We start from the raw sequence: 25,626 nt of genomic DNA on the forward strand, positions 1-25,626 counted from the left end.
ATGAGTCATAAGGCCAGGTGTTGATTAGGCTCATTAACAGAAGATAGTCCAGAGGGAGTTATCTCTGAGTCATGGGGCAGGACAATGATGGGCCATTAACAGCAAGATAGTCTGGGGGGAGGAGGCAAGGAAACACTGCCCCACCTGATTTCAACGGCTGATGGGGATGGTAATAGAATACACTGCAACCCAGGACATGTACCTAGTCAAAAAGAAAGGATCAAAATCATGTCTCATCTGTTCTATTCATCAGTGAGTGGCTATAAATCATAGTTAAGATCACAATGAACAGGTATGATTAAACATTATAAAGTCAAAACTACATACAAATGAAAGAAATTTTACCTTTTGAAAAAAGGAATTTGGCCTTCCCTCTTCTCTACAGCTAATTCAGGGGAAAAAATCATGAGGTTTTGTTTTAAGTAACATATTAGAACATACCACAGTTTTTAATGTTGTTCTGTTCTTTGCATTTTCTGCTTTATGTTTTGATCGTTTCTCTTAAAGGATAATTTGGTATCTTGCTTTTACAGAGATGCTATGTTCAATGTCTTCTGTACAAAGAAGTGGGTGCTGTCAAATGCAAAAGGTTGTTATAGCTGTAATTTCATTTCTCACAGATGGCAAAATCTTCTGGTGAAAATTTTCAAACTCGTATTTATGCACCTCATCCTGATTCCTTTAGAAATTGCAATGAAACTAATAATTTGGAAGAAAAACTATATCAGTGTTTAAAAATTATTAGGCTTTAAAGTTAATTTTAAATGCTCATCTTTGAAAATTCTATTTGTGTTATTGCTCTTCAGGCCTTGATTTAAGCCAGTGAAACTCATTGAATTGATCCTGAATTATCCATTAATTTTTCCTTTACTGTTCTGTGATTCATTATTATTTCTTTAAAAATCAGGACTGGAAATGTGACAGTACCATGCCACCTTCTCTAAGTAACTGTTGTACTCTTAATAGTTTTAGGTACTCTACAGATCAAGCTCACACATGCACAAGCAAATCAAATCTGAAATTGCTGACAAAGATGCTCCTGTGACTTACATTAGTCACATGAAGGCTTCAAGGAAAAAATTGGACTAGTTCTAGCTATGCACAGTAATGAATATGCTAAGGAGATTGACCAAAGTAAAGCAAATACAGTTCTCACGGTTGGCCTTCATGCTAGGTTAAGGCTACGAAAATCCCTAGCTGAGGATAAGAACAGAAATCACTAGGTAAAATGTAGTAGAGTAAGAGGCGGGACAAGATTACTTAAGACATTGTAGACATTGTGAGGTTCAGAGAACACTGCATATTTTTTCTTTTAAGGGAACCTTTTGAATGTTGTATTTTGAATGTTGTATGAATGCAGAGCATTCAGGAGCAGTTTGCCTGAAATGTCAGTATTTCAGTATTTGCCCGAACCAGCCAAAGTGACCTAAGTATGTGAAGAGAGCGCTGAAGGGCTTTCATGGTGTTGAGGATGCTGGATTGAGGGGTCTCAAGACAGTTTGTTGTCTGTGATCTCAGATGGCACTGCTTTCCCTGCAAATAAACTGTGTCCTTTCTATAAGTTATTTTGCAAAACATCTCAGACCACCCTGTCTTGTTGAGATGTTGCTGCCAAAGCTGCTGGAAACACTCGTGGTGTGTAACACTGCCCTGGGTTGTGCAACAGTGGGGTCACAGGCTCTGTGTCTGAGAAATGGACTGAAGCAGAGAACTTGGATGCCTATGGTGTGCCTGAGAATCCTGAGTCAAACAGAATCTGAGTGCAGCTCAAGCAAATAGACTAAAACAAGGTCTGATGAGTAGCCAGAGAAAATGAGCCTGCTCCAGGCGTTGGGGGAATATGTGTAGAAACTCATGGGGACAGACCATTAATGTTGTTGAGGGCAGGTGTCTTACATCGGGCAAAATGAGACAGACAGACATATACTGAATTATAGCTCATGATTTCCTGATTTTTTTCTCATACAATCTTTCTTCTTTTAAGAAGGAAAAAGAAATCCATAAAATAATTAGTTAAGGCATTTTAAAAAGCTTTAAATCAAAACCACATTGGACTGCCTTGTAATGACACTTCTCTTGTCAAATATAACTCTTCTGAGGTATGATGTCTCGTGGACCACATGGAGATAAATTTGCCTGAGTCTTTCCCTATATATCTGGACAGTAAGTGGGTTTCATCATACCGATGTAGGTGTCTGATATGTAGGATGCAGGCGTTTACATCTAAGGTAATCATCTAGTCTTTCTTTATAATCAACAAAGGGACAAGGTACTCCAGAATATGATTCAATTCATGTAAAGTAGGTCAGATGAATTGTAGCCTCAAAGTGTCTGTTCTTCCTCATTGACTGTAACAACAGTTGAGGGTGAGTCAATGAGCTGTCCGTGTCTACGTCAAAAGTGTGGCACCACAAGATGAGTCATGAGAACTCTGTACGGTTGTTCTTTGTTTTTTTATTTATGTGTTCATAGTAGTGTTTAACTGCAAGAGTGTAAAGTGACAATCCATTAAACCTGTAACTGCTACCCATATCTAAGCCAGAGTGTGAAAGCACTGGCAGTATTATTCCTGCTATAATTAATTTGAGTAGACCTTACAGATGCATACTATGAGGTGTTAAATAATGCTGTTTTCTAACAGCTTAGCTCAGTGCTGCCTGTACATCAAGTTTGATTTACCATGGTGAAGTACACCTTTATGCTTACTGATTAGCATGAAATTTGGGGCAAGACAAACATATCAATTTAAATGAGAAAAGAAGCTGCTCTTTCCCTCAACATTTCTGAACTCTCCAGATTAGACTAAATAAATATATTAAGATAATGGAAGGGCCTCTGAATTTAGGAGAGCACTGTGCTGATAGTAAGGCACCAGAGAGGTGAATGGAAGCATCTTGGACAATCTGGTATTATAAGAGTAGGACTTGCCATGTTGTATAAACCAGTGGCTGACAGCAGAACTCTAGTAATACAGAACGTTTTCCAGAGATAGACGCTGGAATTTTTCCAAAGCTGGTGCTTTAACCATGGAGTCACATAAATACTTTGATACAATGTACTTGGGCTGCTGGCTATGAATTATGAATGAACTTTGCTAATCACTGCTGAATTTTGATTTCCCAACCATTGATTACCTGCTGTCATTTGATAGTGTTTTGAGAAGATTGCTAAATATAATAAAGCATCCTGTGTAGGCCTGTGGAATTACGATAAAAAGTTGACAGAATAACATTAAGAATTCTGGAGTGTATTCTCATGAGCTTAAAGGAATAACTGAACCTAAATGCAAGTATTGGAGGAATGAAAAACTAGTGGCAATTATAGGGACCTGTTGTGTCATGCAAATTCTTCACCTTCAGCCTGATTAAAGGTCTTCAGGTACAATGGAACAGAGCTTGCAAATTTCCAGGCTTATTACTCTGTAATGCCATGGCGAAGCTAGTGAATATTTTAGAGACTTACTGAGTGTCCTTGCTGTCAATTTGTAGTGATGTTTTACCTCATTGAGGTATCAAAGGCTGGTGTTTATGCAGCACATTTACTTTTCCTAGTAACCAGCATACTAACGCAGTGACAGCCTCCAGAATTAACAGGAATGAGGCATAGAAAGGACTCAAGAAGATGAGAAACCTGTTCTTGACAATACAAGAGGTCACCATATTTTGGCTTTGGGAACAACCCAACAACTTAATTCTATAGTACTTACCAGGGTAAAGAAACACTGTGTTTCTTTGTGATTACTCTTTTGACCCAAACTGATATTACATAGCATTGCAACTACTATTTAACTGCCTGATAGTCTCTTAGATCATAGTATATTTGTTTTAGAGACTGCAGACCAATTCACTCATGGACTAGCACAAAAAAGGAAGGTTATATAGACACTTATCTTGGTAGATCATTTTGCACTATAAAACATGCACATACATTCTTTTCAAGAGTGACTCAGGTATTAAATGGGCCACATTTAGCATGCTAAAATAATTTGCTACGTTTTTCCTAGTAATTTTCAATCTATCTAAGCTGAAACAAACGTAAACCGTAACACAAAATCTACCAGAGAACCTCAGCCTGGACAACTTTCAGAGAATGCTGGAGCCTGGTCTACTCAATTTTAGTGGTAATGCGAAAGAGCACCAAGTTCAGACCAGCCTGGATTCATAATTTGCTTTCAAGTTGTAAAAGCTGTATTAGAAAAAACATTTGCTTTTTAAACATTAGCAAATAAAACAGATCAGTCTACAGTGCTCATTGCTACCTATTTGAACAAAAGCCAGCAAATGAAAACAATATATAACAGAAAAAAGTGATAACTAAGCCAGATGACCTTTTTTTTCAACTGCACTCTGCTGTATATATATGTATATATGATATATACAGTGTTCCACTTGTATTGCAGTATGGTATCCTGCTACTTCTATGTTCTAGTGATTTCTTCAAGGGTTCGTATAACAATCTTCTGCTTGTGTCCTGCAAGCAGTGCAAGTGGAACATCATTCAAATGAAAATACAGAAAGAACACTTGAAGATTTTTTTTCTGAGAGTCATGCTTTTCTTCTGATGAGTGCACTTGATAAAATACATTCCACCCACCCGCAGCCCCCTGCCTTCTCTGTGTTCCACTGATAACGTGACCCACCACACTGAAACAGTATTATTTCCTGAAAGGCTGTAGGCAAGCATGATGATGAGAATAAAAAAGAGGAATGAATGTTAAACAGAATGGGAAAGAGAGGAATTGTGCATATGTATGAGAAAATCAGAAAAAAAAATTCAAAAGTGTGCTGAGAGTTGGATATAATAAGGGGGGAAGTAAGTGCATATTCCTTTTAAAATGTATGTATCATAAAATACAAAGGAATAATTCTACCCACATCATCAGTCAATTCCTACCAATTTGTGGGATGTGAATGGGGGAAATGACGATAACCACATTAGCACGAGTTTCGTGTTAGTATAATGGAGTTAATATTTTGGAAAATGTTTGAGAGTAGGCAAAACAATCTTTTTCAAAAATAAATATCTTTGCTTCAAGAGAGGACAAAGGAAATATACAGAGATAAAAAGCAGGGGTATTTAATTTATGCAGAACTTAACTAATTTTAACACAATTGCAGGAACTTTTTTAACATATGTCTATGTAAATACACACACACTCTCTTCATCCATTTGCCCTTTTCACAAGTATGTAAGAAAATGGTATTTAAGAACAAATCCTTGGTGATAACATTTACAAGTAAGTCTGGTTAGATTTATAATCAAAAGTGGGTTGGAGACAAGAAAATTGTCCTTGCAGTATTTGTCAAACATATGACATTGCTCTCTAATTGACTTCAACAGGGCAGATTCCCTGCTATGTGCTTTATTTAATGTAACTTTAAAGTGTTTCTCATTGCTAGTCATATCACTTCTTTGAGCAAGCACTTTCTGCAGTTTTAGCTGGAGCTCACCTTGAGAGACCCATCAGGAAGAAGCCTGTGCATCACTTTAGTTCTTGTACACTGCTAAATTTCACTTTTTAACCTGTCCTAAAGTTTCCCCTTCAAAGTTATTAATGGAAGGAAATACAGCCTCTTTCATGAGGTCATATTTTATACACTCATGTTTTCACATTTTTAGCCTGCTCAAAGTTGTCTGTTTTGTGCAAAGTGTTATATTTTGCTCCTGACAAAGCATCAGCTGATAACCAACAGCTTTGTCCCTGAACATATGCTTCATTTTCTTTCTGTAATTTATATCCTGTTCTCTCTTCTGTGAGCAATATGCCACAAGTCATTGCCAAATTGAGCAAGCTATGGGCCTAGTGGTGACAAGAGAAAGAAGACTGCTTATTGTTAATGGATAGGATAGGTGAATAATAAAGCAAGAACTTGGGCGTTGGCATTCATGTATTTTAGCATTCTGGATGAATTTAGAAGTGCGAAAAATCAGAATGCTTTTGGGATATTCTGCTTTTGTTTACCTCCAATCACTTCTGAGTCAGAAAGTTAAGTAATCTAGTATTGGCAAATGACAACTTAATGCCCAGTTTTGCCTATGAGGCTACATACTAAACACCCATGCTAGACTTTTCAACCAGAAGATGAACTTACCATTTGTATTGTAACACTCATCACTTTACAAGTGATTAATTATCATCTGGAGTCTGACCTCTGCCCTAGAGAAATGTTTAGACCTGTACTTAACTCTTTTAGATTGATTAATGTACCTAAAGCTTTTTATGTTTCCTTCCAATCAGTACAAATTTCTCATTTAATGTAGTTTAGTTCAGGACTATAGAAATATGGGCTGTTTCCCAGAATTTTCAGGTGTGGTGATGACACTTCAAAACTACTGCAAAATAGTAACCAATCTGCCATCTGTGGCACTAACTTTTACAGCTATAGCTGGTGAGAGGCAAAGACAGTTCAAAATTTAACTGAACTGGACAGGATAGGACCCCAGTCTGATTTAGATTACGTCAATAGCTATCGTGCATAACATGAATTACAGAGGCCTTATCTCATCTATTATAGTAGGCTGTTGAAGCTTCTTCAGAATAAATCATCCAATTGCTTTGTGCTGCCTGATACATCAGTTTGCACCAACTAGTAATAATAACTGGAGAATGTGAATTCAGTACTTAACTAGCTACAAGTCTTGTCTGGCAGATAAAGAAAAATTCCAAGGTAAATCATTCAATAGCTTTGTTAAAAAATCAATGTAACATTATTATTACTGAGAACATCAAAAATTGTGTTAGGTTTTTGTATTAGGTTTCCAACCTAAATGATTCTCTGATTCTATGATACTTAATGTTCTGTCATTCTTTTGCACTCTATTGAAATGGTTCTTGCTAAAAATGTATTTACCACTACTTAAATCTTAAAAACATCTTCTTTGATGTATTAGCTCTCATCAGTCATATTCTTCTCTCTAGAATCTAATTTTTTCTTGATTTCCATGGTCTTATTATCCCAGATCTCCTTTTAGCTTTCTGATCATCACTTCAGTAAGTATTTTAGAGGGATCTTTCTTGATACAGCTGTGATCTGGTAACACGGACTGGGTGCCCAGTAGCAGCTGAAGCACTGCTTGGAGCAAAAGTTCAGGTGCCATTGTTGAATGCAGGGCCAGGTTAGTTTAATCTGAAAGTTTATGAGCTCCAAGACTGCTCTGCCATGCAAGCTACAGCCCACTTCTTTCATCCTCCTGAAATAAACACTATGTTTTCTCTGTGCTTCCTCTCATTATTTGAACTGTCTTTTGGCAGATGCCTCTAAAAAAGCTTGAGAATTGTTTGGGTGTTTGTTAATCTACTAAGGCAGAACCTACCATGATGACTAGTTGCCTGCCTCTTTTAATTAAATTATAAATTTTTTTGAGATGTCATGTTCTCTTTTCCTAACACTGATGCAGTGGAAAGTATGTTTTTATTATAAACGCAAATACATGATTATAGTTTTTCCTGTTTCACTGTCATGTCTTTTCTCTTTCCAGAAGATTTCTCATGTCTTTGTTGTATCAGACAGCTTGGTCAGTATAGCTCAGTTACAAGCCAAGGATTGTAAGAACTGTTTCAATTACCATAATCTCCCAGTCACAAACAGTACGATCTTTGTCATCAGAAAGGAGAGTTATATAAGGTTACTTCTAGACATTGCAGTAATTTCTGGAGTTGTGTAGTTGAAGGGAGACTATTTTTTTTCTGCGCTTAAAACACAGAATTAAAATGCCTCAAATACTGTTTTAACATTTAATACTATGCATTCATTTCTTCACTGGGATATAGACCTATGTTTAGCAGAGTGGTGTAACTGAACAGTAGTGGCTCTGGTGGTTATGCAAAAGACACAAGAATATGTGAGAATGGCCACGCAGTCAAGATGGCAGCATTGCCAGGTTCAGCTCTATCTGCAAACTTAAAGGAAAAGCTGCCAGGCAGCATTAAATGGCAGAGGAGAAAAATCCTCTCCATTTAAGCTCTGCCATCCTGGAGACTGACCAGGATATGTTTTGCTCAGTTCACTCCTAATGTAAGTCAGTGTGTCCCTTGCTTGACTAGGCTCGCCTCCAAAAGACCAGCCACTATTTCTTGTTCCTCTGTGTCGCCAGCCATAAGGGGTTGTTGGGCATCTTACGGGTTGGGTTGGGCTTTTTTTGGTGTATTTTAGTAATAGCTGTGTAAATTAGGAACTAGTGTTAAGAAAAAAAACTTGAGTGAAGGTACCACTACTGTTCAGCTGAACCAGAATCCCACTCGCCATTCAATATGGCTTAAGCCCTCTGGACTGCTCTTCAGAGACACTTTGATCTTTCCCTTGACAATACACAGGTGTTTAAGGAGAAGTCAGGCCACCAAAAATACTATTCCATGTATTTCTATGGGTCATACAGGTTTTATGTAGTAGATCAGGTCTTTGGAGACCTAGACAAGAACCTTATATTTACTCTTCTCTAATAGACCCCATTCTTCCAGAGCAGATTTTACCTGCCTCTGGAAAACTTTATTAGTTGATATTTAGATTTATAAGAAGATCAAATATTTTTCTTGGGCATTGTCATCCTGAGGTTGTTTACATAAAGACACAGCTTCATTTTTTCAGATTTTCTGAAAGTAAACCCTATGTTTTTCCTGTGCCATTTTCTCTTGTGCAGAAAGTAAGAAATATTTTAGTTCTAATACAGACTAGCCACTTTGAACTTGTACCTTTTTTCCAAAGAGTGTTTCCTACAAGGACTGAATCTCTCTCTCTGTCTATTGTATACGTACGTGCGTGGTTTGTCCGTACTTCGGGATTTGGATCTCTCAACAGCAGCATTGTTGCCTAGCAAAGTCTGGTATTACACAAGACTAATATAGTATATTTAATATAGTATGTGTTGGTAAAGCTGATTTTAAATTTAAAATGACAATCACTGTGCCCTTTTTAGTGATTTAATAATCGCTGTTTATACTGATCTGTATCCCTTTTGTTTTCCCCACTCAGATGTTGCAAGAGCAATTGAGTTATTGGAGAAACTGCAGGAATCTGGAGAAGTACCAGTGCACAAGCTACAGTCTCTAAAGAAGGTGCTGCAGAGTGAGTTTTGTACAGCTATCAGAGAGGTATGAATCTGAGATTTTTAGTTATTTCTCAGACTAACATTTCTCACCTGTAGAGAAGAGCATATTTGCCTTTCAGTGCTATGTTCTATAAAGGATGATGGATGTGAAATGTGTCTGTAGCTGCCTGCTACTATGCAGAATGTTGAAATTACTGAAAAGCAGACAAAGAACAGTTGCATCAGCAAGACATCAATTAGCAATTAGCCTTGCTAAGGAGAAAGGGTGATTAATTAGTACTTCAGCATTCTGCTTGCACTGTTTGAGGGTCTGGGGTAACCTGTACAGCACTGTGCTGAGATATGGGGACATGCCAGGTTGGGTCAATGCAAGCTTCAATGCCTCTCCTTTGAGCTCAGGTGTGTGATAGGGAAGTGTTGATAAAATCAGAATGCAGTGACAGCCAAAAGGGGCAAGGCTGAAGTTAGCTGAAGCTGGCAGGAATCTTACCTTTGAAGTCAGTGGTTAGGTCCCAGTGGGCTTTGCTCCTCATGTCAGAAATCCTTGTCATGCTGCCAAGAACTATGGTCATGCCACTGCCAGCTGTGGGCCTTCCTAAGCTCTGCCCAACAGTAGATAAATAGTAATTGTTTTATTCGAGTCAAGCTAGAGAAGATGCACCACACTTCTACATGCTTACAAGCAGTATCTTTAAAGCAGTTAACACTTCTGTTAGAAGTTTCTTAGAAGGAAAACATGGTTTAATACAACATTGCATCAGAGATTTTACCTACTAAACCAAGGACTCGGCCTGCCAAACAGAAGCAGTTCTAAATGCCCTAACGAAGGCAACATCTTTTTAGTAGAAAATCTGTAAGAACTTCTGTTTCAGTTTATCTGTCTACTGCCTGGAACAAATCCTCCATTGCTGAAATCAATGGGGAGTCTAATGTTCCCTCAATGGTAGCAAAATTGAACTCCTGATAACTAGGCAACAACAGCAGATTGATTGAGTGGACTGCTGAGTGGCTGGAAGGAAAACAGAGATGAACAGACATTAGTTTAATAAGCAAAATGGAACACACTTGTTACTTTATGGAATATATTCTTCAATGTGAGAATCAGAAAGAGGCTTCCACCTAATTAAATGGCAGTTTTCAAGGCTTTTTAAAGGGAATAGTGTTCCCTGACAATAAATAATAAATAGTGTTCCCTGACAATAAATAATGGCATTGTGTACCCTCAAAAGCTTATATTCTGACTAGTCCTTTCATTTAACCAAACTAAATGCTTCTTTAAGTAACCACAGAGCATAGAAAAGTTGTAGGATTGCTTGGGGTTTTCTTCAGATAGCAGAGCCTGGTACTCCAGTTGTTAAAGGCAGCTTTGAATCTTTGCAGCATTGTCAGTGAAATCTTAATCTCTGGAAAACAGTTTTAGCAGCAACAAACACAAAATTTAAGAACTATGAAACCAGCTTAGAAAAATGCATTCTCAGTTCAATGCACTGAAAGTAGATTTTGACAAAATCATCTCAGTGGCACAAAAGGATTTTATAGAATATTTTGTGAAGACAACCTGCACGTGACTAGAGCTAGTTGTTACACAAGAATTGAGTGATGATGAATAAACAGTTCTACCAACTTCATAAACAAAAACATGTATTTCTTATTAAATATATATAACCTATCTTTCTAATATATCACTAGCAGAGAACAAAGTTTCTACACCCAAAAAATCTGTACCGCTATGTGTGTAAATCTTTTTTTAGAAAAAAATCTTCCAATATAAAAGGCCCAGTTATAAATCTTTTCATTTAGCTAGAGTAGGAGGATTGACATATGTACATTGCAAGTACTTAAGGGTGTTCAACATGTGGCTTCTCTTTTCAGTTGCATTAAGTCCTTGGCAAACATTTAGACTGTAACTCTCTTTTTTTCTACCAGTTTTTCTACCAGAAGAGCTATTGAAAAACTCAGAAAATAATTGCTTCTAAGAAAATAATTATAAAAGCATGGAATATTTTGGTCACATTACACTGTTAGATTGTCCAACCACTGTAACAAGGGCTGGGAGGGTATCTGAACTGTGTCGTGTCATTAATCAGGGATGCCCCTCTTGCATGTCCTTCATGTACACTGGAGTTTATTGAACGGCACAGATTTTGCTGGGTGTGTTTGAGTTTGAGATAGCTAAGGCTAGACAGAAATTTCTCTACAAATGCTCTCTCCCGTTGTTTATCTTTTCTTATCTTAGTGCAAGATGTGAGAGTGTGGTGACTAGATTTTCATTTATTACCATCTACACAGACTAGAGGAGAAAAGTTGTTGACATTACAAGAGAATGCATGGCAGTCAGTTGGAAATAATGGGAAAAGTGGGAGTGAAGCAGACAGGGTGTGAGCTGTAGGTAGGAGTAATCAAAATGGGATGAGGAGGCCGGCTTTGTGTTAGTGTGCAGATTCTGAAAGAGGCTGCTTATTATATATATGCAGATACTCAGATCTGCAGTGTGGTGTGTTCATTCTGTAATGCAAGATCAAGGCTGACTTTTGTAGTCCTATAAACACCATAATGGAGGAACTTTGGAATACTAAAATTTTCTTTTCCAGTCTAAGAAATTATGGAAACTTAACTGTCCAGTGTGTTTGGTTGTTAAAATAAGTCCCAGAGAAATTCAACATCGGGCTGAGCGTAAGTGAAAGGATCAAAGATGACACGTAATCTGCACTAGACTAACTAAATGTGACTTGTCCCTTCTACAAGTAGGAATTCTTTAACTACAGAAACAGGAGGTCACTTTTATGACCCATTAGCCTTTAAAAATATGAGATACGTTATTAGATGACATACATTCCAATCTAATGTGTAGGAATCTATCTAAAGGCTGTAATTAATTGTATTTATGGGAATCTACTTAGTAAATAAAATTTCAAATCCCTACACTAATATTCCATAGAAATAAATCTTTTTAAAAATGACCGAGTGAATGGAATTTAAATAGGAGTACTTCAGCATTTTTCAAGGATGCTATGTTAGGAAATGGTGATTAATGGTTCTCACTTAGCTAAATATAAGTGCCACCAACTGAAATCTTCTGTCTGGCACTATGCAGGAATATGGATTAGCTCTGAAAATAATAGAAATAATTGAAGTATATAATGGCCTCAGTATTTGCTATTCACCTGAAGACCCCTAGACCAGAAAACAAGTTGACCAAAGTCTGATCACACTAAAGGTCAGTTTGAAAAAAAAATTTGTGTTTTAAATTACTTATTTTAAAAGGTTCCTAGCCACATGAAGATTAATTAGCCTTCTATAGCTTTATCATCTGATAAACCTTGCACAAATCTTGTCCATTAAGTCCTTTACCCTTCTAAATGTTTTTGCTGTTTATTCAAAGCTCTTGCTATGTTATAGTCATATGATTTCCAGGGGGCTACTGGAATAAATGAAGGGCTGTGAAAGTGATTGTATAATTGAGCTGCTGACAAGTTATATTCACATGCAACTAAAACTAGACAGCCTAATTGATAAAGTTACTTTAATTGTTATAAGTCAGTAAAAGAAAGTTATAAGAACTGTAAGATACGGTGAATGTATGGTCTGGCTAGAAACCCTAAAAACCTGTGGGCACAGATGATAGAATAAACAACTGAGCAAAACACAGTGGATCATCAGCAAGAAAATGTGGCATGCCTTAGCAGCTTATGTGAATTTAATTTACTGCTAACATGTGATAATTGGTGGTCAAGCACCAGGAGAATAACTTTATGACCCATTTGCTCTTGGTGAGCAAAGTTTTCTTTCAGGTTGATTCCCTGATTTCCATTTCTGTGTGTTAAATATGTAATACTCAGGTGTATCTCGCTTTTCTCCCAGCCTGCCTTTGCTATTCAATTTTCTACTTCAAGGTTAAATCTAAAGTTTTTCTGTGTGGATATTATTTGAAATAAGATCTGAGTAGGAAATACCTGTGGTGAATCAATGCCAAAATTAGTCGGATAAAAATGTGGTGTGGCAACCAGACACCCGAAAGTAACCATTATTTTATATTTATTATGATTCCTACCAAAATATCCTATCGTCACAGAAAAGCAATTCTGTAGGACTCGGTCACTGACAAAGGAGGAGCAATCAACACATAGTATTCTAATCTTGTCCATCTTGTATGAAATTAGTCATTGGGAAAGCATGTTATCTTTGAAAATATTTCAGTTCCTACCTCACTAGTTTAAAACATTTTTAAGCTTGCTATAAAATATAGACAGAGTATCCTGGACATTTGAAGACCCCTTTTGCCTTACAGGCGTAAAATTGGGAATGGCAGAACACTGATCCATTTTTATGAGGTCCTGATGCTCCCTAGTTACTTTAGAGATATATTTGCTTATGTTGTATAGTATTAAAAACAGTTTCATTATATATTAGGCAGGATAGTTTAATAAGCCTAGTTAGTATATTGGAATGATTTCCCTTAATTAATAATTTTCATTTCCATGCCTTAGCAGTCTGAACGCCCAGAATCCCAGTGCTGCTGATGTGCAGTGTGTTTTTATCTGGTCATTTCCTCTAGCTGCCCACTCACACTTTCCATTATTAACCCTGATATATGTCTTTTCAAATATTAAGGGACCAGAAGACGGCTGCTGGGTGGTGAAAACTGAATCTGGTGGTCCTGTGCTTATCGCTATACTGTGATGCCATGTGTGACAGCAGAAGGCTGTCTGGAGCCCTTAGGTGTTCATTCAACTTCAGATGTCTCAGTGTGGTGGTGTACTCCATTTTTACAGGGCTGTACTGAATATAACAATCTGGGTATTAGCTGGACTCAGGCAAAAATCCTCATTGATTCTTTTATTCAGTGATTAATTTCAGATTTTGATGTAGGAGTCGTTTAAATACCTGTTTTAATTGTGTTTCAAGAATCTTAGAATTTGCTTGTTCAGTTTGCAGTATAATGCTGTTCCTCCACATCCTAGACCTAGTCTCTGAAAGCAGGATTTCATTGTTTTCTGCCTCATGAGTCCTTGCAAAAATGGAGGTGCACCAGGCCAAATTCTCTCAGGTGGCACCAAGGTAAGCCCCAGAGTCCAAATTCTGCCCTGTGTTAATGCTTTATATTTGCTAGAAGCTGCATATTTGTTACAGGAGGAGAAATACAATTCTGGTCAGTCTGTCATTTCCACAGGGCAAGCCCAGTTTTTGAAGTTTTTAAATTAGAAGATGCAAGCTTGGAAAAAAAATGTATTGAGGAGACTTACTGCTATAATTCACAGCACAGAACTGTGATTAAAGCTCAGTAGGAAGCCTGACATCTAAAGATCCCCTACTGTCACATTTACCCATTCAAACTGAACTGTTGGTCAGATTGAGCAGAAGGGATATGACAGACTTACTAATAAGGCAATTAGTAAACAAAAGGGCAATAGGACAACACATAGAAGTAAAGTGACTGAGATTTATCAGCTCAGAGTTGTAGCTCAGGTCACAAAAACAGCATGGTTGTATTAGCATGATGCCTCATTAGGCTGCCTGGGAAGCAGAGTTCTCCTTAGGCTAATCTGATACCTTGTTGTAACTTGTTCTGGTGTTCCTGATAGTTTATTCAGAATCACTGCACCATTAGTTTAGTAATAGGACTCATGCAGTAGCAAATAAGGAATTGTGCAAATTGACCAATTTCATTCCAATTTTAGCATGTTTATGCATTGATTTATTTTTAACTTTTCAATAAAATTTGTATTCCTGGATGCTAGTTGTAAAGTTTTGGTATTTTATGTGTTTTTTTAGATATTGGAGTGGATTATAATGTCAGTCAAACCAGTTCAGCTTACCTAAATTCTGGGGCTGTGTAGCATTTGCAAGAATCTTCTACCTTTCCATCCCTTTTTCATTTCCAGTGTCCTAGCAATGAAAAGGCACATCAAATAATGATATAAGTTTACACTAAATGAGTACTTCCATCACTGATAGGGAAGGGCATTACTTAGCTTCACTCAAATATGATGGTATGGCACAGTAGTAACATATTCATGTTTTACAGATTTTGCTTTCTGCCTCCTGGTTGCAGGTACTGTATCCATCATGATGAGTTGAGAGAAGGATTTGTAATGTATGTTAATTAGATAATAAAAAAATCAGATTTCTAAAGATGAGCTGTCTGCTCTTTGTCTTGCTACCATGCTGGCTGAGGCATTGAGAAGGTTCAGCAGAAAAGCTTAAGTTAGTGGTAAACACAGAACTTTTTTCTTTTTGATTACCCTACTGTGTTAAAATATATGGGCTTTTTTTAGGATGAATGTAATCAGAAATCAGTCCAATTTTGAAAAACAATGAAGTTTCAATTGCCACTTTACCATAATTGATTGAAGCATTACTCTGTTGCTTGCAAGCCCTGGATGGCATGAATGAGAAGTTTTGGAAATTATTACCTTGTAACTCAGCAGATGGCCTTCATTAATGGCAATTATGTGAATTTACCAAGCTGCCCAAGCATTATCTGAGAGAAGGCATTATTTAGTCTCTGTGCAATTACTAAGTCCCTACCACTTTCATGACTTCACTGCAGGAGATTTAAAACAGCTGCTGTTGACACTTTTTTTTTAGCTGCCTAGAGCTAAATACATAGATTTCACAGATAGAGTACCCTAGAATCTGGGACCAGACTGTGTCATTGGTCTTTAATGGGTGCTTTCTTCCACTGGTTTTGATTAAAGATCAATTTCTAGAGTTGGCTGGTGGCTATATATCTAATCATACTTACATTCTGCTTGTGTAACTGTGCCTTTCACAACAGATAAATACATACTTCAGTGCTTCAGGAGTCCTGCAATTTACAGAATCAAAACAATCACGTATCTTGTTCATGTTACAGTTTATCTGAGTGGTGCTCAGGTGATGTTCTCGTTTTGGCACACAGCTGCAGTTGAATGTGCTACGGAAGGTGACTCCAGTGGAACATGTGTGGTGCACCTCATCATCTTTTTCATTTGCTCACATTATCATTTTAGTTTATTGTTGCAGTATCCTATTTGATTACATAAAACTCTTCAGAATAAACAGAATAGCCTCCACTGCAGTTCATCTCAAGACTGCTTCTTCCTCTTGAGAGAAATCAGCAGCAAGGTTAACTACCGAGTAATATTAGTAAGTGACAGGTTGTTGGAAGCCACTGCACTACTCTTTTTGCCTTGATGGAGCCTCAGTATCCCTCTGCTGCCGCTTAACTGATGTCACTGATGAGACTCCTGAGAAATGCTGCTCAATCTCCATTTTTTAATTGTGCCTTCAGAAACGAAAAGAAATTATAAACTGTTTTAAAACTCTATTTTAGCTATATTTTTTTGGCATTTAAAACAAGAAGTATCAGTAGTTTCCTTCCTTCTCCCTGCCTTCTCAGCTTGATAGGAACATTTGAGATGAGCTTGAATGATGATGTCATGTTTCATCCAGGTGCTCATTTTGGCAAGGTTTTGACAAATCTGTTAAAGTTTGGAATGTGGCTGTTGCATATGTCAGCCTCAACAGCGTATACAGACTTACTGATAAAGTGGAGGAAATTAGTGTTTATTAATGCTTGGTGTGTTTTTGAACTGGCAGTGAGGTCTAATAGAGAGTTTGAAATTACAAGCTGTGAGAGCTGTGAGTTCCGAGTGGTCTTACAGGAGTTAACTAATCACACATGTTGGTATTTCTTTTTATCCCGGTATATTGCAGTAGAAGCAGCAAAAGAGACTTTTAGGACTGTATTTTGCTAAGGTTTAGTGATTGCAAAGGATGCAATTTCTACACCTGTAACACTGTTTTAAGATGCCAGATCATAGTTCCCATTGACTTAGAGCAGAATATAGAACAGTGTGTAAGAGATATGAAATAAACTAAATGATCCAATTCTATTTTTCTTGTTCCTCATGTAAGTAGTTTTTACTTGCAAATAAAAGTCTATTTTTCCTTATTCTTAAAAAGGTGTGAAGTAAATTCCTATTGACTTCAGGGTGTCAGTGATGACTCCAGACAGAATTGAGACTGTAAGGGAAGAGGGGGCACACAAAGGTCTTGTGTGTCCTAACAGCAACACCAGGCGTGTTTCAGTCGACTCACCCAATATGTGCAGAGGATGTGACAGTGTGCATTTTTGGATACATCTGCTACATTCTTCTGCTTGCACATAAGGGAGGAAGGAGATTCTGGCCCCAGCCTGTAACCCCTGTTGGGTTATTTCTTGGACAGATGCAGCATCATATGGCAAGAGCTCACGGACCAAAACTTGGGTCAGCTTTCCAACACCACCACAGATACTGTCAGAGCAGAGTGCACATCTCCGTTTTCCACACAAAAAAAAAGGAAAAAATTCCATTTTAGCTTGAGCCTTCATAAAGTATTTCACCCTAAATTAAAATATTATACCTTTGCAGTGATTATACTTAATTTATTTTTAGAAATGTCTCAGACCCATGCTGTTTTTTCCTACTGCCTAAGGACAGCTTAATAATGTATCAATATTCGGATCAGTTTTTTCACTTTGGTGGAACTGACCTAGTTTCCTCCGTAACCCTCATCCCCCAAAGAAGGAAACATTTAAATAAAATATCCTCAATGAAAATGCTAAAGCCAACGTGCATGATATTTCTTCCACATGGTCTAAAATTAAAACTGTCTCGTCTCCTCAAGTTGTTAAACAAGACTTAGTTTCATTTGCAAGTTTGAGCTTTTTAATGGGTTAGCATCCCTATAGAATCATGTGGCAAGATCCATGAAGTGTTATTTCATGGAAGGGGATTGTTGCAACAATTGTGAAAATGATGCAACGTTTGGTTTTGAGAATAGACACCACCAGTGGTTTTCCCAAAGCAAACATGTAACTGCTCAAAGTAATGAGAGCTTATAATGTAAAAATATTCAGAATACCAGCAACCTTGAATGACCACATTCTGTCTGATATAAATAGCTCATTAATACAGACTAGTTGTCACAAAGCAGCTTTTTCAAATTCAGTTGTCGAAATTCAGTAGCTGCAGGCAACAACTTCTATAATACAGACGTGTTGGTGCTTCCAGTAAGAACAATAATGTATCACATGCCTTCCTCTCAAAGGTACTTTTCAGCCATTTCAACCTCCCCATACTCACAGGTATCTATCAGCTTGTCCTGTTGACATTGATGAAAGAACTTTCATCAGCTTGCACTCAAGGGCAGACTGAAGAATTATGTACTGTATACACACCGTGAGCATGGGTGTAAGATGGCCTAATTCTGCTTCTGTTGGGATTACTCAAACACTTGTCATAGTCCTATAACAAAATGGGCTTTTGTGATGCATTTGCTCAAACAATCTTGTTTAAGAAGAATCTAAGTTTATTGTAAGCTTGAAGTTGTGGTGTGTGTACATGGCATCCATGGTGTTCTTCCATGACCAGTGGTTTTGTGGGGTTCTGTCCCTCAAAAGCACTGCTATTTAGACAGTCTTCTCAAATTCTCTTGCTTTTCAGTCATTCAGAACAGTCTCTTCCCCAATTTTTTTAATTAACTACCAAAGAGAGAAGTAGCTATAACATAATGAAAAAACAATGTTAATATTTTTGAGTCAACTTGAGCCTGCTTTGAACTACCCTATGGACCTACTGTCTTCTAGACTATGGTGTATGACAGTGTTTAGTACAGTATCTTAACTAGAGGCTATAGCTCTGGTGGAGAAAACTTGCTCTTAAAGATGTAGATGTGCTTTCCCAAGCATGCTTATCACATGAGATATTTTTTAAAAAGCAGAACACAGGCACAAAACCAGAAATTTCATCTGATATTCAAGAGATACAAAACTGAACACCCTGTTACTTGATATTTTTCACTTCCATTGAGCTACCCCAGGTTTTTGGCTGAATGGAAGTGCTCCACTGCTTTGGTTTTGAGCTTGAGTAAGATTTCAGATGTAAAGAGTCATTATGAAAGAGGAATTAAGAAAGAGGAATTATGAAAGAGGAAATGTGGTTGGGTCAGCTGCATACCTCCATGCTGCTAATAGACACACTTCTGGTTGTGTTTGATTTGTTTTCTTTCTTTATGTCCTCGTCTGTTCAGGTGTCATCTTAGGTGGATAATTAGATCTGTTTGTAAGTAATTTTGTAGAAAAGAAAATGCTGTTTGAAATATCAGAAAACCTACCATAAAGGGCAGAGATTCTGAAAACTCTTGACTTCTGAAAAGTCTGTTGTTCAAGCAAAAATGGTGATTGGTGTAAGAAATTACCAGGTATGATTCCATGGTTTATGTTGTACAAGAGGTTAAGGGTTACCAGAGTCTCTCCTGATCTTTGTAGCATTTAAGATGTCCTTGCTCACTGATTTGTTCAAGCATGATCTGAATTGAGTGCTGAAGCACAGCTCAAGGGGAGTCTGTCCAGGCACACAAACCAATGCATTCCTTTCCACAGACATAAATATGTTGGATTAAGAATGGAAAATAATAGGCAAGGAAGAATGGCAAACAGAATGTGAAAGAGTCAAAAATTATGAAAACAAAGTAGAGTGGGAGAGGCACAATTGATTTGTGCTGCAGGTGGCAGTTTGGTCTCAGAAACAAGGGATTCACAGGCACAGTGGAGAGGTCTGCAGCTTTCCAGTGCACCTCTGCTCTGTAACTTCTCCCAGTCACAAGATTGGACATTCTCCTGGCCTGCCCCAAGCACTGGTTCATGTGCACCAAGTGAAATGAAGTGTGGGTTCCAGATCAGAAGGAGACTGAAGTCCTGAGAGTCAGCTCCATATTTTGAGAGGGAGAAGAGAGTCCAGCAACTATGCTGAATAAAGCATCTTCTGCTCTTCTTACCATGGTAGTAGACTTAAGATACTTCTTTTTGCTTGGCATTTTAGAAGGGAAGAATATTTATCATCGTCTCCAACATATGAAGGCAATTAGGAAGACAGGGATTCAGCTGGTTGACAGCAGATGCATAGTACTGAGGTGTAAGTAAATAACAATCTCTCTTTTATAGCTTAGCGTCAGTTCTGCAAGGAGGCGCACATACATACACTGTTCCATTGACGTGATTACAGAAGCACAGTGAAGCCAATTATGTCCTCCTTGCTCTGGTTATTCTCATGCTAACTCTCCTCTCTGTACTGTCTGTCAGGCTCTTGTCTTCCCTTCCTTGAAAGTCTTCTTCCAAAAATAGATACACAGTTCTTTTCCACACTTGAAGCAGCAAAAAATACAGCAAATGAGCTAAAGGAGCTAAGCCCAGATGATGCCAATATACGTTTTAAACAAATATTTATCCGTCTTTTTGCAGGTTTTTTTTTCATTTCACCCTTTTGCCTGCTTACCTGTGATTTACCGAAGTCACTTACTTAGGTTGTGACTTCTTGAAGGAAGCATTTTATGTCTTTTTATTATCATCATACTGCAGGCACTGTGGAAACACATCTGATTACTACTATTTGCATATATTATCCCATACAATAGGAAACCCCTGACATTTTCAAAAAAGGTAACTTCCTCACTTAGAAATTTCAGAAAACTTTATTTGGGCTTGCTACATGACAGGTCTGAATTGCAATGTACTCTGTCTTGGACTGTGTTTGTGGGGGTTTTTGAGTACTAATTCATTGCTGTAAAATGACTTGTGCCTCATACCTGTTCCCTTCTGGTGTTTGGATCAGCTTGTCCTAAATTTGAGCATCATTATTGTAGGTACAGTTGTACTTAGAATTACATATTTCATCAGGGGATGAATCATTAAATACCTCTTACAGAAGTTAATGCAATAAAACTGTTTAATTAAATTCTATCTTTGAGAATTCATCAGAAAAGATGCTGTATCATTCAGGTTGTAAACAGAATACTGCTTCTAGACACCTTTACAAAACAGGCTGCTAAGTGCACTGTTTCTCCTGGACCTTCTACAGCTTTGTGTTGACATAAATAGCCCAGCCCTAAATAACTTGCTGCTTTGTTATGAGTCCATATGGAGTAATTTTTGATAAGAAGCCAGCTCCTAAAGTACCTGTAAGGCTGTTCCACTTCCTGCGCTCCAATAATCCTAAGCCAGCTGCTTGGCCTCCCAGCTGAATGCGTGGGGATGAGAACCATCATCATAACAATAATACCTGTTGCATCTGACTCACTACAGCTCCTGCTGGGAGAGGTAATAAAATGTGCATTTCTCTGTGCCTGCAAGAGCTGCCACAGTACACGGAGGATTTGCTTCCAAGTTCAAATTTTCTAGTTGTAATTTACCTCCCTCCCTCTTTTTGTAATCTTTGAGTAGTATAGGAGAATAACTTTAGGTTATGTCTGAGGAGACTACCTGCAGAAGCTGAAATAAGTCTGAGATCTATATTCGTGCTTTCAGGAGTATTGCTTGGTGGGAGCGTTGTGTTCAGTGCTCCACAGGAAGGAGAAAACAAATCCAAGTACGTCTTGCTCCACAGCACAAATGAGATCTGTGTGAACAAGCCCCTGTCTGCAGCACGCCTTTACCTATGAACATTCAGCACACAGACACTCAGAGTTTTGGTAGAAATCGCTGGGGGGGAGAAATGATCTGAAACATCACCGTTTACCCTTCAGCTGTAGCTTTGTGTCTTGAAGCATTGACAATTCATCTGTAATTTAATCTCTATTATTAATGAATTATGGAAGCTCTTTCCTCTAGGCACTAGACCATCAGATTGTGTGTAGAGTCTGTCAGTAAATAATATTTCTAAACACCCATGTAGTCTTACAGACACTCAGAAAAGAAATAGCTGTGCGTACAAAAATAGATATGCTCTTTTTCAAGTTAGTAACATATAGTAACCATCTAGGTTAGATACTGTACTGGGCAACTGGCTCTAGGTGGCCCTGCTTGAGCAAGGCAGTTGGATGAGATGACCTCCAGAGTCACTTCCATCCTCAACTCCGTGATTCTGTGACATGTTAATTTTCATTCTTCAGCTCAATCATACTGTACAATGATGTCTTTGAAAATGATTCATCTGTCATAGTCAACGAAGGTCACTGTTTTAAAAGACTTTTAGTAAACATCCTAAAGGGGAGATTTTAAAATGCTTGAAATTAAAATCTGTGCTTCAGTGTTTTTCTATACTGACTGATATTTTGTTTAAGTAAAGAAATCTACAGTAGATCTTATACAGGTGTCTTAAGGATGACATCGTTAGATTCAGGAGAATTGCTATATGTTAAAAATAATCAGATGTACAGATAATAGTAGGAATTGAAAGAAAATACTTCATAAATCCATTTCAATTATTTGTCACATACAGGGGATTGAACAAGAAGCTATATCCAAACCAGGAGGATTTAAATGCCACCTTACTCAGTTTGAGAACAAAGAGATTTTCAGTTTATGTGTTCTCTACATAGAAGAGGAAGCAGAATGGATTTGTTGTGCTAAAATCATGGCTAAGGTGGTGCTGAGAACAGCATAGATAAAGGGCTTAGTGTGGCTATAGGAAAACAGACAGCGTTTGTTCATGGACTTCAGTGCATTGCAAAAATGAGCCCTGATTAGATCTGAACCCTACAAAGAGTTTAAGTGGCTTGGTGGAACAGGTACAGTTAATCTGTGTTTGGTTGTTAAACTGACTTAGTAATAAGAAGGTTATGTGGGTGTATATGTTTTATCATTCTTAAACTCAAGTTACATTAATCATTATGTAACAGTCAAATAGGATAATCAGATTTACAAATGCCTCGAGCAAATATTCAAGACCAGTTGCATCTCTTGCTTAGAGAGAGTGAGATCTGACATGCAGGACTCTTTGTTTGTAAGAACTGTGCTATAGATACCACAATCACTGATAACTCTTTGCAGAACATTTTAAATCTGTTAGCATTGAGAATTTACAGATTAACCCAAGGATTATATGACACTATTGATCATATTTTTCCACAAGTTTTTGAGCTGCTGGATTATTTTTTGCTTACTAATTTAATCACACACTTGTGAGTCTGTTCTTTTACCAGTATACAAGTTAGTTACCAGGATACTGGATATTAGAAAGTCTACCAGCTAGATACTGGTAGGATGCAATCAACAGGAAATTATACAACTTCAAACCTAGCAAACAATGACATGAATGTATCATTATCAGCTCACCTTTGTGATAATCGACCTTAGTCATGAATATTTTAAAGAACTTTCTAGTAACTGTTCCTCTATATGAAATGCTGTGACCTCTTTTCGAAACAATTTAATGTCATAAGAGTTCAATATTCAAATATATGCTTTTAGACATTTTAGCAAGCCACAGCATTTAAAGCTGTGCAAACAAAAACAATATGTAGAATCTGCTGTCATATTTTGAGATGGAGGGAAACCTGAAGAAAATACAGCATTAGCAGTGGTTCAGTATGCTGTGGGTTTTAAAGAAACAAGTATGTAATGATTCATTACTGCAATTACACAGTATTCTTCTTATATAATGTAGTAGTTCTTCTTATGTAATAATGTGTCCTACAACATAATACAATAAACACAGAACTGATCTGTGCAGTATAGTGCTGAGTATGTAGACTCAACCCATTTTTATGATGGTATCATCTGGTACTAATACATAAGAAACCAGAGATCCATTAGAGACTATAAAAGACCTTTATTTTCCCAAATGTTTAAAAATAAGGGCAAAATCCTGGTTTCTGCTGTGGTCAATGTCCATGTTACCAATGGAAGCAAGATTTCATTTCAAATCATGGAAGATTTTCAGCATGCTCCCCTTGTCTTAGTTTTTCTTCACTCCCCCAGGTTCTTACGAATTCAGTTCTAGAATGACATGTGTGCTGACAATAGTCAAGACAAAGAATCTTTTGCTGTATTGTGGAAGTGTTTGTCATATTTTAGATCTCTGAAATGGATTGCATTTTTTACCTCCTTTCTTTTTTTGCCTTTTCCTTTTATATGATACCCCAAGAAAAAAGGTTTGGCGATCAGTCACCCCCAAACATTTTGCTGCTTAAGAGTGCTTGATTAACACTATATCTGTCCACTGAAGTCAGAAATGCGCCACAAATCTTAATTCTGTTTAGATGTTTGCAGCACATGCTTGTCAGTGTGTTAAGTTTTATATTAACAGGCTCAGTGGGGAAAGATTCATCATTATGGTACTGCATGGACAGGGGGATGGGAAACTTTTGTCTGTCAATGGGACAAGCTGTTGTAGGTTACTTAAGTACTTCTCTGCCAAAGTAACATTTACATTACCAAAGAGGAAAGTTCTGCTAAAGCATCAGCAAATGAGTGAAAGGTAAATGTATTTTTGAAAGTACATTTGAGTCTGCGCTCCTCAAGGAACATAAGGAGATTGCTGTAAAAACTAACATACTTTACCAACAAAGGTTCTCTCTGAGGAGTGCAGCCTGAGACATAAAACACATGAAACGACAAAATTTCTGATGAATTAGGTCAAGAAAATGCCCACAGTAAATCAGTGGCATATAGGAACTTATTTTTTAAGTTTGGTGGTTTTATAAGAAAGTTAAATAAAATGTTTGGTTTGTTTGCATTCACCTTTGTCTTTGAAAACACTTTCTGTATGTTATATATAAATATTTTTATTTTTTAAGTTTGCTTTCAAAATAACTGGCTAGCATCAAGGCTTTGGTTTTTATTTTTCCTCTAAGAGTGTGATAAATCTAGAGAACAAAGGCAGTGTTAAGACAAGGCCTTTTCCTTTCTCTTTACTGGAGATGTTTAAAAGGGAGAGTTAAGGACCGGGGAAAATGGGCCAAAAGTGTATACCAGAAAAAAATGACAGAAAGTTATATATATAGGCAGTGTTAATTTTATGTAATTTATGCATATGTACAATTCCTTTTTAAAGGATAATCTTAGCCATTGACCATGTTTGACCTGACCTAACCTCTTTCCACTACTCCTAGTTATGGTTGATAGAAGGTAGCACTGGGACCCTTCTTCAGAACTATTTTCACTTCCATTCTTCAGCTGAGCAGCATTCTTTTTCTTCTGCTGTATGCTGAGCAACTTACATATTTTTTTAACATCAGTTTCCTAAGTCTTATAGTTCAAGAAAGTTCAGAGACCAAAGAAGCCATTGTTGGAGTCTGAGACACCTCACAGGCCAGTTCAGATCATTTGCATTCAAGTCAGTTGCCTGGAGACACAAATTTTTGCTAACATAGAATTTAACTGTTCTGGTTTTAGGAAACTACTTGCTAGAGAATGGAAGGGAGTTGTCTTGGAGGATACAAAGTTAAGTTTGGAAAGTATAATGAGAAAAACAGATTGATTCTCTCTGTTAGCCTGGGCATGCTCAAGTTTAGCAGACACTTGGCTATGTGATTGCATGAATACAGCATTAATGAAAGTTAGTTCTCTGACAGAAGGGAACTCTCCTTTCTGGGTTAGTATGAAGTCCTTGTTTTGCTTCTATAATTAATTTCATTTTATTTTCATGAACATTTTAGGTGTATCAATACATGCATGAAACCATAACTGTTAATGGCTGCCCCGAATTCCGAGCCAGGGCCACTGCAAAGGTAGGATACGTGCAGCTGTTGAAATACGTGTTACCAAAGTGATCTAGTAATTGACTGTGCGCGTGTGTGTTTCAGGTATTCGTGTGTACACTGTAAGAAAATTTAGAC

At 37.4% G+C, this 25,626-nt stretch overlaps 1 protein-coding gene across 1 annotated transcript in view; it reads left to right on the forward strand.

Annotated features, from left to right (window-relative positions):
- The window catches only part of LIN7A (lin-7 homolog A, crumbs cell polarity complex component), a gene marked incomplete at both ends in the record, with an annotated part of 44,378 nt that overhangs the window by 10,598 nt on the left and 8,154 nt on the right, over nt 1-25,626 (forward strand). Inside the window, 2 exons of the mRNA XM_082280052.1 lie at nt 8,970-9,088; nt 25,447-25,518. Of these exons, the coding sequence (XP_082136178.1) occupies nt 8,970-9,088; nt 25,447-25,518 (191 nt within the window). The remainder of the gene's footprint in view (nt 1-8,969; nt 9,089-25,446; nt 25,519-25,626) is intronic.

The sequence above is a fragment of the Coloeus monedula genome, assembly GCF_965178545.1.
Source record: "Coloeus monedula genome assembly, chromosome: 4".
Classification (NCBI taxonomy): Eukaryota; Metazoa; Chordata; class Aves; order Passeriformes; family Corvidae; genus Coloeus; species Coloeus monedula.